Source organism: Parus major, chromosome 2, assembly GCF_001522545.3.
Source record: "Parus major isolate Abel chromosome 2, Parus_major1.1, whole genome shotgun sequence".
NCBI lineage: Eukaryota > Metazoa > Chordata > Aves > Passeriformes > Paridae > Parus > Parus major.
Genome location: NC_031769.1, coordinates 119972924 through 119986199, shown reverse-complemented (window position 1 = coordinate 119986199; position 13276 = coordinate 119972924). Strand labels below are relative to the sequence as shown.

The window sequence follows — 13276 nt, the reverse complement described above, 5'->3', positions numbered from 1 at the left end:
ATATGCCATGAGAACTTGTGACCACCTTAAAAGCAATATTATAATGGGCTCTCATTACATGAACACCTGAGATTTGGTGAAGCATAATAGTTCCTTTGTGTTAGGCACTGCACAAACAAATTATGCTGTCTGGAGACCTTGCAGTCTGGGAAAATGGCAGTGCCCAGCAGATGAAAAGAAGCTGGCAAAAGACTGGATCAGAGAACAAGATAACAGTAAAATCAATATCTTGCTACTAATAATATGGAGCAGTTCCTCCTTGTTAATTAGCTGTCTGTGCTCAGACAGCAGAGATAGCAAGCCTCTGGTCAGGAAGACCTTTTTAAGTGGAGCAGTGAAAGGGGATTAACTGGCATCTTCTGCAGTGATTTCTTTTTCAGAGCAGCTTTTACAGACAGCTCAGTTTTATATTTAACATGTTTGTGTCCAAGTCCACAGATGCTAGAGCTAAATTTTAGCTTTCATTTTTTTAATAGAAACTACTGAAACTCTGTTTGTGATTCTGTCTCACAAGCAGGCTGCCTTGTTCTGTGTGGCTCTGAAGGAGTCTTGAGCTGTTAGAAGTGGATGCAGGAGGAAGGTGCAGCAGGATTGACTTGGTAGCGGAGACCCAGGATAATAATTTTCTTTGGGAGTGGACCCACCTTCACAACATGGACTTTCTTGGGTCCCTGCTCTCCCTTGCAGTCATTGTGCCCTGGAGCCAGTAGCTGATTTGTGTAATGTTCAGTGCTGAGGATGAGTCAGAGAATTCCAGTTTACCTTGAGTCCTGGCCTGGTGCTGCCCCAGCCTGGGCTTGAGCACTTAGCATTGGCTTCAGGTTCTCTAGCTCAGCTGTCCACACCAGAGCACCCATGTCCACAGTACAGCAGTTACTTGAGAACCCACTGCTTATATTTTTCAGAGCCTTAATTCAGAGTAAGCTTCAGTGTGCTGTGATGATGGGGTAATAAGAAGTGTGTGGAAGTCTCAGGAAGCAGTACTAGATGGTTTATTAGGCAGCTCCTTTGTTGCCCTGTGTGACCAGCCTGACCTGAGCAACCTGTGATTTCCAGGGAGAGCTGAAATTACATGCATGTGATGGTACAGTTTGTGTCCACACTTGAAGGCAGCTGCTAATCATTCCAAACAGCATTGAATTATTTGTGCCACACACAGCTTTCCATAATGGATTTAGCTGACTCTACCACTCTCACTTTACTCAAGAAACTAAACTGGACACTTGTAAGCCTGGTGCCTCACACGCCTTGGAGATGCTTTTCTTATTATAGCTGAAATATGAACATTGTGTTTAGGAATAGGATCCAACAAATACCAAAGGTATTTATATAAGACTGCTTGCTTCAGTACAGAAAGCTGCCTGAGGTTCAAAACAAAATCACTTTTAATCAATTAGCTACATAGTTTGTTTGAAGATAACAAATTAAATGCTGTGGTAAGACTTAAAATAGTTCTTGAGCTACTATAGATAGTAATTTTAAAGTTAATTCTGCATTCTTTATAGAAAACCACATGTTCTTTGAATCCTGTGGGAGTTACACCACTAACTTCATTGGGGCACATCTTCCCTCAGATTTCACAAACAACTTGTTGGTAAAAGAATATAATCTTGGACTATTCCTCAGTTATTTGCTGGGGAATGAATAATACACCTGTTTGAAATATACAAATCATATATACATCTCTACACAGATATTTTTACTCTCTTAGTATTTAATGCACCAAGATTGTAAAAAGGCTGAAAATGTACAAAATTAGTCCTGTACCATCCCTCAGCTTGAGATTTTAAAAAGCCTCAAGTATTTAATTTTTTATCAAATTTCCTATATCCAAATATACCTACCTATAGCTTGATAAGCTTGATAAAGGATTTTGGGTTTTTTTGAGCAGTTATGGTGTGTATCCAGTCATACCTTGTATTACTTGGTACTATATTATATATATTAATACTATACTTACTTGTATTACTTGGGTACTATATATTAGACACAGAATTGTTACTTGAGATTTGCTTTTCTAAATTGTTTAAAATCAAGAGATTGCTAGTACAAGACTGGAAATATTCAATGCTTTCAGAACATAAATTAAACAATTCTGTGCCAGTGCTTCTAAAATAACCTTCTAAGAAAGCCTTTTTCTACTGTACAAATGTTCTTGAAATAGTTCTTTATTCAGATGATAAGAATTTTTTTTTTCCAATTTCCAGAACACTTAATTCAGAAGAGGAGGGGACTTTTGCAGTAGTAGCCCAGCAGATGTATGTGACAACATTAAGGCTTTTTTTAATGATACTGGGATACACAAAGAGACTAATACTTTTTTTGTAGCCACAGAAGATGAGCTGTTATGCAGATTCTCCCCTTATTTTTTTACACAGCATGTCAGTTTTGATCTGTATTACAACAATTGTTCAAAAGCTAAGCTGCAAATAGCATCTGTCTCTACTGACTTGCAGAAGAGTTTCTGTGATGGAAATAAATACCCATTTAAAAAACAAAATCTGGATCGTTTGTGCTGGTTAGTCATGTATGAATTGTAGAGTCAAGTCATTAGATTTATGTTATTGATTGCTATAAAAATACTCTCAAAACAAAAAAGATAATTCAGTATTTCCACTATATCTAGTACAACTGCATACATATGTCTATCAGTACTAGTTGGAGCTTGAGTAATTTACTTGATGTTTTGCTCAAAGACTAAATCAACTCTTACAGAACATTCCCAGCTTATTTCTTTAAAGAGATAAAAAAACTTGCTATCATCTAAATGCAGCATTGTCAATCAGTATTATGTAGAGTAGGATATTTCTCACAGAACAACTACAGCAGAAAAATACTCATTAAAATTATTAATTCATGCCCCCTACATTGATCTAATTCTATATTTCCCAAATAATAATTGATTCATTTTCTCAAAACTGGTGTAGTTCAATGAGTAGTACTGTTTGTTTAAATATTAATGGATCAGTCAGATATTACGACTTCTCTTCATGTTTCTGGTGATTAATACATTTTTCTGCTTTATGTATTTAACAGATTTCAGTACATACTTGTGTACACTGACCTGCCTATCTCACTATGATTTTCCTCTTTCAGTCCCCCTCTGTTTGCACTGTTTTCTGCTTTTTCCTTCTCCTGCAGTTCTTTACTCTCATTGTCTGTAGAGGCACAATCTCTTTGTGGGTGGTGTCCAGGAATAAATTTCTCCATAAAAGTTTGCCTCCCTCAAGTCCATGTAAGTGTTTAATGTCTGAAACAGCCTGTTGATTATTCCTATTGTCCTCTCAAGATTTAGTATTCCCTGATCTGCTGAACAGAGGTAGTCTCCCAAGAGCTCATTCCCAAGGTCACCTTAAAGCCATTTATACATAAAGTTAGGGTTGTTCTGCTTTGCACATCACTTACACTTTAGTTGAACTTCATTCACCATTAAGAATGATCAGTGAGTTTTGTGCAGCCCTTCACTGCAGTTCTGCCTCAGACTCCTCTGACACTGCCACTCATGAATTCAGTCACTTAGCTTTTCCCTGGCATTTAAGAGTGACATGGGTTCTCAACCCTGAGCCCACTGGGTATCCAGCGTTAAACCATGGTTGGGAGAACCAGTCATTTAGTCTGTCCCATTGTGTTTCTGAATTAATTTTTTATTCACTTAAGCACTCCTTCTTTCTCTTTTTTTTAAAAAAATCTTTATTTCCAGACTTTTTGGAATAAGGAATAAGGAATGCTATACTTTGGTCCTACTACATTAAAAGTAGGAATTGATGAGAAATTATGGTATTACTGTTGCATTTAAAAGCCATAAATTTCCTTCTAGTATCTGACTAAAATAAAATCAGTTAAATGTGATTTTTCAGTTCTTTTGTTCTAGGAGGTTAAGAAGACAGGTATCTACATCTCTTTTCTTTTACCACTCTGAATCAGGTGGGTAAGGTTTGTTTAGTTCTTACTGCTATAATGCAGCACCTCTACTTCATGCTTGCCTCAGATGTTACTGGCATATATAAGAAGGAGAGGTAATTTTGCTGCTGCTTTAGCTTTCCTTTCTGGCTTTGGGGTGAATAATTTCAAAGATAGTTCTTCTCTGAATTTTTAGACTACTTCATAAATAAAGGTATTGGATCACGTCACTCTTAGTTTTGCCAACAAACTTAAGATCCACCTTTGATGTGGAAACAAGCAAGACTCAAAAGTCTCACTGTTGAGGTGGCCTGTGGGCAGATGCAGGCATGCATCACAGCCCTGGTGTGTTCTTATCTGGAGCTAGGATTTTATACATGTTGCTGGTTAAAACTTTGCTTACATAGGGAAAAGAAAGACCAAGAAATCTTGGTGATCACTAAACTGAAGTTATTTCCTAGGATCTGGTTGTGTGTGCATGATTGTGTGCATGTGTTCAGCCCAAGTTCCCTTTTTAAACTCCTTCACTTGCAGGAATTTGTGATGTCAGTTGGATAAGCATTTTAGGAATATCCTAAAAACAAAGAATATTATGCCAAGCACAATACAACATGTCTTTCAGGAAAAACAAGGGAACCATCCCAGAAGGTGCTTGAAAGACATGTAGATGTGGTACTTAGGGACTTGGTTCAGTGGTGGACTTGGCAATGATGGATTAACTGTTGGGGTTGATGATCTTAAAGGTCTTTTGCCACCTAAACAATTCTGTGGTTCTATAAGACTAAAAGACTGTAACCGGACAGGTGCCAGTTGTCAGAATGCGTTGTGAAGATGCAGTGCTGAACCCCATTAAGCGTTTGGGTGTCTTTTCCATATGTCTGTGTTAGGAGTCCTGTCTTTACCTTCATGTATCTTGACAAAGGATTTATTTTCAGTTTCACTGAAAATCTAGTGATTTTTCATGTTGTAAATGATTCTTAATTTATTACCATTCATAACATCATTTTCTGCTTCAGGGAAGAGTTCAGTTTTGGAAATTGCAAGTTAGCAGTTAAGGTGGGAATGGCATTTAAAATTTCCATTGAAATCAACAGAACAAATAAGTTGGTAACTTACTGCAATATTCAGAAATGTTTAATTTGTACAGATCTGTTGAAGTATTAGTCAGTGGTTTCTGGTGGAGAGGCTTTCTCTTTCTTCCAGTGGTGGCTAGATTCCTTGTGCAAAACGTAATTCGTCTTGGGAAGTGTAAGCCTTCACAATTTCTTAATGGTGCAATGCACAGGTAGAAATACTGTTTTATATTCTCAGTGGATAATGAAATATGATAAAAAAAAAAACATGATGTATTACAATCCCAAGCACAGTATATGCCATATCAGTGAAGGGTGTAGCATAAACTATTGCAAAGTTTATGCCTGTTCCAGAAATGGGGCAGATAAAAATTAGTGTATATTTTTTATGCTTAAAATTTAGATTACTTGAAAGAGTTGTAGTCACATTACTTGCTCATAATTGCACTTTATGCAACTACTTGTTATGAGGAAAAGACACTAAAGATTTTCACCTCAAAGGCTGTGTCTGTTACATGCACAGATACGATGCATTTCTCATGGAAAAATTGTTGAGGGAGCTCTGAGGGTGAACCTTTTTTAGCAGAGGGAATAAAGTACATAGCATTTAGCTTTGCTGGGTTGGTGAACAATAAATGCAGAGAGCAATTAGTCAAAATTATAGTTCTGAATAAATTTACCAAGGAGTTTGGGCTAAATCTGATTTGATGTTTTCTTCAAATTTTAGTTGATCAGGATATGCTTTAAATGGCTTTTAACAGTTCACTCATTAGCTCCACCTTTGTAATGTAACAGATACTTGATTTGAATTCACTTGCTCCTTACACTTGTGGTTAGATCATTATAAAAGTGATCATGAAGTCTGTATAGCAGTTAAGATATGAGTTATGTGAGAGATGGCATGCTGCATAACATGATGAACTTTGGCTGAGGACCTTCATGGTGAGTGAGCAAGCAATGTGAAGAAGCTGGTGTCTCTTTCAGGAAGGTCTCTGTGCAGTACAGGTAGATCATTAGAAGCCTCACACATTTATTTGCACACTGACATTTTTGCTGTTTCAAGCAAGGGAGAATTCTAGGCTGGAATCCTTTCAGTATAGAATACTATTTAATTTCGGACCATTATTGAAAGTCCTCAGAAATGTTGGATTGTGCCCTGGTATTTGAGTAGGGGTTGCACAAGACTTGGGTCTGTGAAATGTGTGAGCTCATTTCCTCATAACGAAAGTTCTCCCGTTTATTTGCTATTTCCCAACATATTTAATCTCTTTGTAATAATGAAGGCATTTTTGCTTGATGGTTCAAAGAACATACTGACTGTGTCTTCATAGGTCAGTCTGAGAAAACTCAGTTTAAACTATCTTCAGAAAGCCTGCCTGGTTGTTCAAGGTCCCTGAAAATTTCAGAAACGCTGTTCTGCTTTTAGTGTATCTAATGCGATACTTTAAAAGATACTTTTATTTGAAAAAGATGACTAATCTCCCTGGAATTTGCTGGTACATGAAAATGTGGTTTTGGATAGATGTATAACCTAGCACTGCTTAATCCATTCAAGAAAATAGTTCTGGTTTTGCACAGAAATTCGCTTTGCAGAATTAGAGTGATGGTTTCCTCTTGGATTTTCTGCTTTTATATGCTCACTGTTAAACTTAAAACCATTTTCTGTCTGTCTGACTCTGAAACCATTTATTGTCTTTTCATTAGTAAAACTAATTCACACCTATGAATCTTTGTTCTTTGACACTGAGTTGTCTCATTTTGCAAGTAGAAGTTTCAAGGGAGGCAGAAATTCGGCTTGATGAGGTGCAAGTCAGCTGAGGAAACATTTTGTACACTACTTTGACACTTCCATTTATTAATAAATTAAACTTTAAAGTGGATTGAAGCATTTTGACGTGAAGTCCACTGCAGTTTGTTTCAGATTACACTGAGGAGTGGTTTACTTATCTTTTTTCAAGAATATTTACTGTTTTTAAAAAAATTTTTGTTGTCCCTATGTTGTCCTATTCCCATATTTTAACTTTCAGTTTAAATATGCTTTGTTCCTCTCAAGATTAATATGAAATAGAATTTAAGGGGAAATGGTTTCTTCACTGTAATTTTTGGAAAAAAATACTCTTTCAGAAAAAGTAAAAGTTGCTTCAGGCTTCCAAAATAGCATAAACTATGTGCCACTCAGAAATTGCCTACACACTTAATTTTCTGTTTGTTTGATTCTCTTGAGGTGTCACCAGCTTGTTTTGCATTATAAAATTCCTCTCTGAAGTGTTTCTGTGAAGGTTTTCCTTCTTTGTTCTGGTTCTTCTCTTCAATTACTTATGTGTAAGTGAATCCCTGATAAACCTTCCTTAGGAATTGATGCTGTTAAAAATAATTTGTGATATTTTTTTATATTCTAGAAGACGTAAATTTTTGTCAATATCCTCATGTTTTGACCCTGTTACTGCTATCAGTGTAATGCATTTTCTTCTCTTGGAAAGAAATGCATTAGATGGATTAGCAAAGCACTAAAAATATCTTTGCTTAACCACCAAATTATATAACCATCCGATTTCTGTTGTCTGCTGGTCTCATGCTCCGGCACAGTTTAGAAATCTACATTTTAAAATCTACATCAAGTGAAAAAAGTTTTTGATTAACATCAGATCTTCTTTCAGAGTATCAAATATATCTTTTTTTAGACATCATTTGTTATTCAAAAGGTTAAAAGTAGGGTTTACTGAAAACATTTGATAACTCTGCTCACTTCAAATTTTGACAGGAATGCTACTTTTATACCAAACATTTCTTCTATTTTTTGATTACTCTGGGGTGGTATGTCTGATACTTGCATTTGGGTCTGTTGCTTGTTTTGGTGGAGGGATTTTTTTTTATTTATTTTTGTTTTAATGAATAGCAATTTAGATTAGATACCCTCCTGAAGGCCATGGTGCTCTGAAACAGGATGGGTAGCTTTTCTAGAAAGTTCTTTGTGTATGTGAGAGAAGATTTTATCACCACGACCCGGTTTAAAACTAAATGTCACCTTTTTCTGCACTTGCTGTATTATGTGTAATAAAGGGTTTTCCAGAGCTAATCTATCCCAGAGACCCCTGTAAGGAGAGAACAAGAGTGAAATTATTATTCTTCCCTTACATTAATTAAATTTTTGTAATGTTTCCAGTATTTTTCTCTAAATTTACTGTGAAGATCTAAAGTGATTTATCTTAGTTTGCTACTGCAGTATTCGACAGTACAAGTAGGAGTAGTAGTAAGTTGATGCTGTAACTCAATTTACAGCAGTGATTAAGAAAAAAAAGGCTCAATTTAAACATGTAGATAACTGACTGAAATGCTCATCATAAATGTTTGTGATGAGATAGCTTTGTTTGATGGCAGTATTTTATTTCTTTATGTCCAAAAGATCATGTAGCATTGCAGTGGAGCTGTTGCCTGAGGTTGGGTTCCCTGCAAAAGGGCTGAAAGGTTTTGTTCCTTCTGAATGTGACAAGACAAATCTGCTTGTATCCTAAGGTCAACCAAGTGTCACCTTAGTTTGCAGTTACATCCTTTCCTGCTGTTTGTTTTTCTATTGTGTAGCTTAATTGAAAAGAAAAAATCTTGAATGCATGAAAAAGGAAATGATGCCATCAGAGAAATCACTTTGCATCTAAGGGAAAAGACTTCACATGTAATCAGCTGGCTAAAGGGCATGAGAACATCCTGAAAGGTACTTGGGCACCTTTTGTTGAAATACTCTGATACAGCCTATTAATTTGTTCAGTGTTGCTCAGAAATAATGCCTATAGACAGAGGCACATTACTGGGCCCTTGTTCAGTGCCAGAAACTGCAGTCACCAGGGTGTACAGCATCATCTTAAAGCTGGTACTGTTCATGTACTCCTTCTGGAAGAGTTCGTACGCAAGATGTTCAAACATTTCATGACCTCCTATTTTGTGCTCTCACCCATTATGTTCTTTACAAGTGAGTGGGAGAAATATATGGCTTTTTCAGACCCTTCTCTGAATGACTTCAAACCTGAAGTAATTTTTCTTGCAGAGTATGAGTAGAGGGACCTGAAGATGATACCAGTTATTTCTGACGGGACATCTTAATATCACTCTTGTATTTGTTTTTACTCCATTCTGTCTGGAATATTTGTCTCCATTTGTTCTGTCTCATCTTTTAAGTTGCATAGACTCTAGGGCCTTTTTATCATATGTGTTTTAAATCACTGAAATGGTGGAACTTAGTCTACTTGTGATCATGTAATTATTAGCAAAATGTATTCTCTAGTAATAAGAGGAGCAATGAAAAGATGATTTCCTGTAGAGGTTTTTTGGAACACTGTTCTGTTTTACTTCAGTAATGCCATCTTCATAAGCATTGTGATAGTGAGAATAAACAGTTTTTTTGGGGACTTTTTTCTCACACTTTTCCCCATGACTTACCAGGAAAGAAGTTACAGATTTCTGGTCTTTGAGTCTCTAGTTTCTTCTCAAAATAAAATAATTAGCCACGGCTCATGGATGTTGTGATGTATGCAATTGCTTCTAGCCACTAGAGAGAATGGTATTGTTTGTTTTGTTTTGGTCTCTTCTGTCTTTCTGCTGCTGAAATATGGCTTAATATGTATGCCAAAGAAAATGGGCCCAGATCTTATAACAAAAACCCCCAAACTTGGATAATAGCGTTATGTTGGATCTAATGAATAAAGCAGGGATTTCAAGAGTAAGTGTATTGCAGTGAAAGCCCTACATTATTCAGTAGCAAGAGCAAGGAAAGATTGGCATAATTCAGGTTATGGTATTTTTGAGTGAAAGCAGGAAGGTTTGAATAGGGGGGGATCCTTGCATACATAGGAGTGCATTTGTAACATTAATATGAAAAAACTATTATCTTATTAAATTGATCTGAAATAGACAATCAGAAGGGCGATAATATTGTGGGATTTTAATATAAAAATATGCAAATGCTTTCATATTATAATTTGAAATTGCCTCACCTTTCATGACCCTGAAGGATACTTCAAAGTGTATTTTATTAACCCTAGATGATAGTTAAGAAATAAAATTCTAGTGTGACTATAGTAGTAATGTTAGGTGTTTGTTTTTTATTGCACCTGTCATTTTGAAGGAATGAGGTGACATTTCGTGCTCTGATCAGCAACTCCTCATAGCTGTTGCTTGGCAAATTCTGAAATGAAGAGCAGCTGTAAAAGAGCATGCAGCTTGCTGTTCAGTAGAAGGAGAAAATTGGTCAAGACTTGACAATATTCACCTTACTACTAAAATACTTCCTTTGATGTTATGTTCTTTAGGAGCAGAGAAAACATCCCTTTCTAATCAAAGAGCAGACAAATGGCTTATAGTCCATTTGCTTTAGACTTGACTTACTCCTGTTGCTTTGGAGGATAAAAGTGAGAACTGATTGTAGCTTTTAATTTCTCTTTTGCATAGGCCACTGGTGAGGTAGGAAATGTTGGCTATGCTGACATCAACAGCAGAACTCCCACTGTTTCCAGTGATAGCAGGATATCACTGATGGAACAGTGCTCTTTGTGAGCTGTGTGCTTTGTGGGAGTCACAGGCAGTTGAAAGGCCAAAGTCAAGATACTAGAACTTCCCAGCTGGACCAAGAAGGAATAATCAAATACAGAGAGAGTTCAGTTACCACTGAAGGAAACTTTTAGGTTCTCAGTATGCTGTCCATTTCTTCTAATTTCCAGAAAAACTGAAATTCAATTATTTTAGGAATTCCAGAAGAACTAACGGTACCTTCTGAGAGTCAGTCTTTTTCCTTTGCAAATAATGAAGCTTCTGTAATGAATCCATATGTCACACAAATTCTGTGTGCTGTTAATCATGCTGAATGCTATGCTGTTCTGCATACTGTCTTCACAACCTGAGATCTGAGTATGATACAGCTCAATATGAATAGCAGTGACAGAATTTATTCTAGAAAGAAGTGTAAATCCATATTTCTGGAAATCAGGTGAGGGTTACTCTGAAAAATAACTGGGAATATAGCTTTGTGCTTTATTGCTCTACGAGTGAATCTGATTTCTGCATTTACATACATGTCAGAAATAGTGCAAACAGATTACATTGTTTGTAGTGGAAATAGCTGATTGTAGGGGTTACTGCTTCTTTATTCTTTCAGTACAGCTTCTTCTGTGTTGCAAAGATCCTCAGTGTACTAGCTAACCAGAAAAAAGCATCTTCTGTGAGTGAGTTTTAACAGAGTTTTAATCATTATTTGTTTTCCTCAGCTTTACTTGTTCAGTCCCTTTTCTGAAAGGTCATCTAGGCAGTGGTGCCAGACTTCCCTGGCTCGATGCATGTGTCATTTACCTCGTGGCAGGGAAAGCTAGGTGACTTATTGCATGTGCAGTACGTCAGAGGCTTCCAAGGAGAAGAGGGTGTTGAAGCCATTCAGACAGCTGGCTCCCGGCTGTGCTTTTCCCCAAAGGATCTTTAGAAGCAGGTGTGGAATGTGCTGTGAAATTCTGGTAGAGGCAGCCAGACAGCCTTGTGGTAGAGGCAGCAGCTCTGGGAAGGATAATGATCAGGAGTGGGCTGCTATTACTTCCAGAGTAATTTAGTTGGCAGTCCAGCTGTGCAGCTCCTCCTCATGTATTTGTCCAGTCAAAAGCCAGCCCTGGGTTTGGTGAATTGTCTTAGTGAGCTGCATATGCTCCCAGGCCACAGGCAGGGTGTTCATCCAACGGATGTGATGCATGACAGAACATGGTTATGTGCGTTTCTTTAGAAGCGTGGCATAAACTTTAGTGTGACCTTTCAGCAAGATCAGAAATACCTGACGTGGGAACAATCCTTTAGATTTGTGTGAAAGAAAGCCAGAGGGGTGTGGTGAGTGTATAAGCACAGGTTTTTGTTGTGTGTCGAGCTTGTGTGCCAACTCTTGTGTACCAAGAAAAGTGCATCCTAGTCTAGATGACCTGCTCTAAGGATAAAATCTGATGAGGACTGGTGTTCATCTGAAGCATTGAAAGCCATAGTGCCTTGTCTAAAAAAAGCAGAATATTAACTGAGTGCTTTAGCTAACACCATTAATGACATTGTACAATGCAGAGTGAGTTTTAGTAGAATATATTGTCATATATATTCTATATACTTCCAAAGGAAGTTAAATATGTGACATTGAGTGGATCTCATGTATTCAAGATCTGACCTTTTGGCAGTAGCAGTGAAATAATATACAGCAGAATAGTGTTAATTCATGCTAATGACTTAAAAGGCCAATCACAGATTACTTGATTTTACAACTTAGCAAGTAAGTGAAACATGATGACAAAACTTCAGGGATGCACACTTTAACAGTATGTGCTCTGCTAATTTACCTCTATAGCAGCAGTTGTGCTGTAAATATATTTGTAATAGATTTGTTAATGGACAGTAGTACTATTAATCAAAGCAGTGATGATTTTCTGAAATGACACTGTAGTACAGAAACTCATTATTAAATAGTTTCAGTGAAGCAGGACTAAGTTCTGCAAGTGTGTGGCCACTGAAATGGTTCTGAAAGTACCAGATGTTGGCTTCTAATATTAATAAAAATATTCTCTCCTTATATGTGTCATGTCATTTAGAATAAATGTAGCTAGAGTTATTTGGGAAAAGAGTTGTCCTATCACAGTAATAGTATACAGGTATATATGTAAATAAAAAATTCATTAAATCTTTTATCTTCAGGTTGAGTTACTTCTAGAGACCTAAGCCTATGCTAGCCTATGCTCATTCTTAAAATAGCAATTCCCAAACAACAGGCTCATGGAACATCACATATGTTCCAGTAAATTTCTTAGTCTTCAACATACAGAGTAACCGTCTCCATTATGAAAAAAATCTGCAATTTTTTTTCTGACCATTCTATTTCAGTCTTCGTGTTTTGCATTAAGTGCTGTTAAGAGTGCAGTTTTGTTACTGGCAGTGTATCCTTAAATGAGAAAATAAGACTTTTCCAGTATGCCTTAGAAAATAACACTAAGCCATTTAAAATTTGTTATGCTTTGAGTGAAAGAAGGAGCTGAAGTCTGTACTGGGATCATCATAGGCACTTGTTACTGTGCATTGGTGTGTCAGCAGAGAAGTCTGACTAAATAAGGCAATGCATGAGTAGAGCTTATCAGTGTTTGACAGGAGTATAGTCCACTAACAGCTGATACAGTAGCCCATCTTTTCTGTGCTATCATCGTCTCTCTACATGGCACACAGATGTACCTTTATCATCTGCTCGGTTGCTGATAGCGCTCAAAACAGCCCTCCACCTTTTCTTTTTAGTTAGTGAAAGTAATACAAGT

The 13276-nt window shown here is 36.9% G+C and overlaps 1 protein-coding gene across 7 annotated transcripts in view; it reads left to right on the top strand.

Annotated features, from left to right (window-relative positions):
* Positions 1-13276, top strand: part of JPH1 (junctophilin 1) — an 83278-nt gene that overhangs the window by 11884 nt on the left and 58118 nt on the right. Inside the window, exon 3 of one of the 7 annotated variants that reach the window (XM_033512309.1) lies at positions 2208-2490. The exons of the other annotated variants lie outside the window; for them this stretch is intronic. Coding sequence (XP_033368200.1) covers positions 2208-2328 — 121 coding nt within the window. The 3' untranslated portion in view covers positions 2329-2490. Of the gene's footprint in view, positions 1-2207; positions 2491-13276 lie in introns of those variants that run through there. 7 annotated transcript variants of the gene reach the window in all.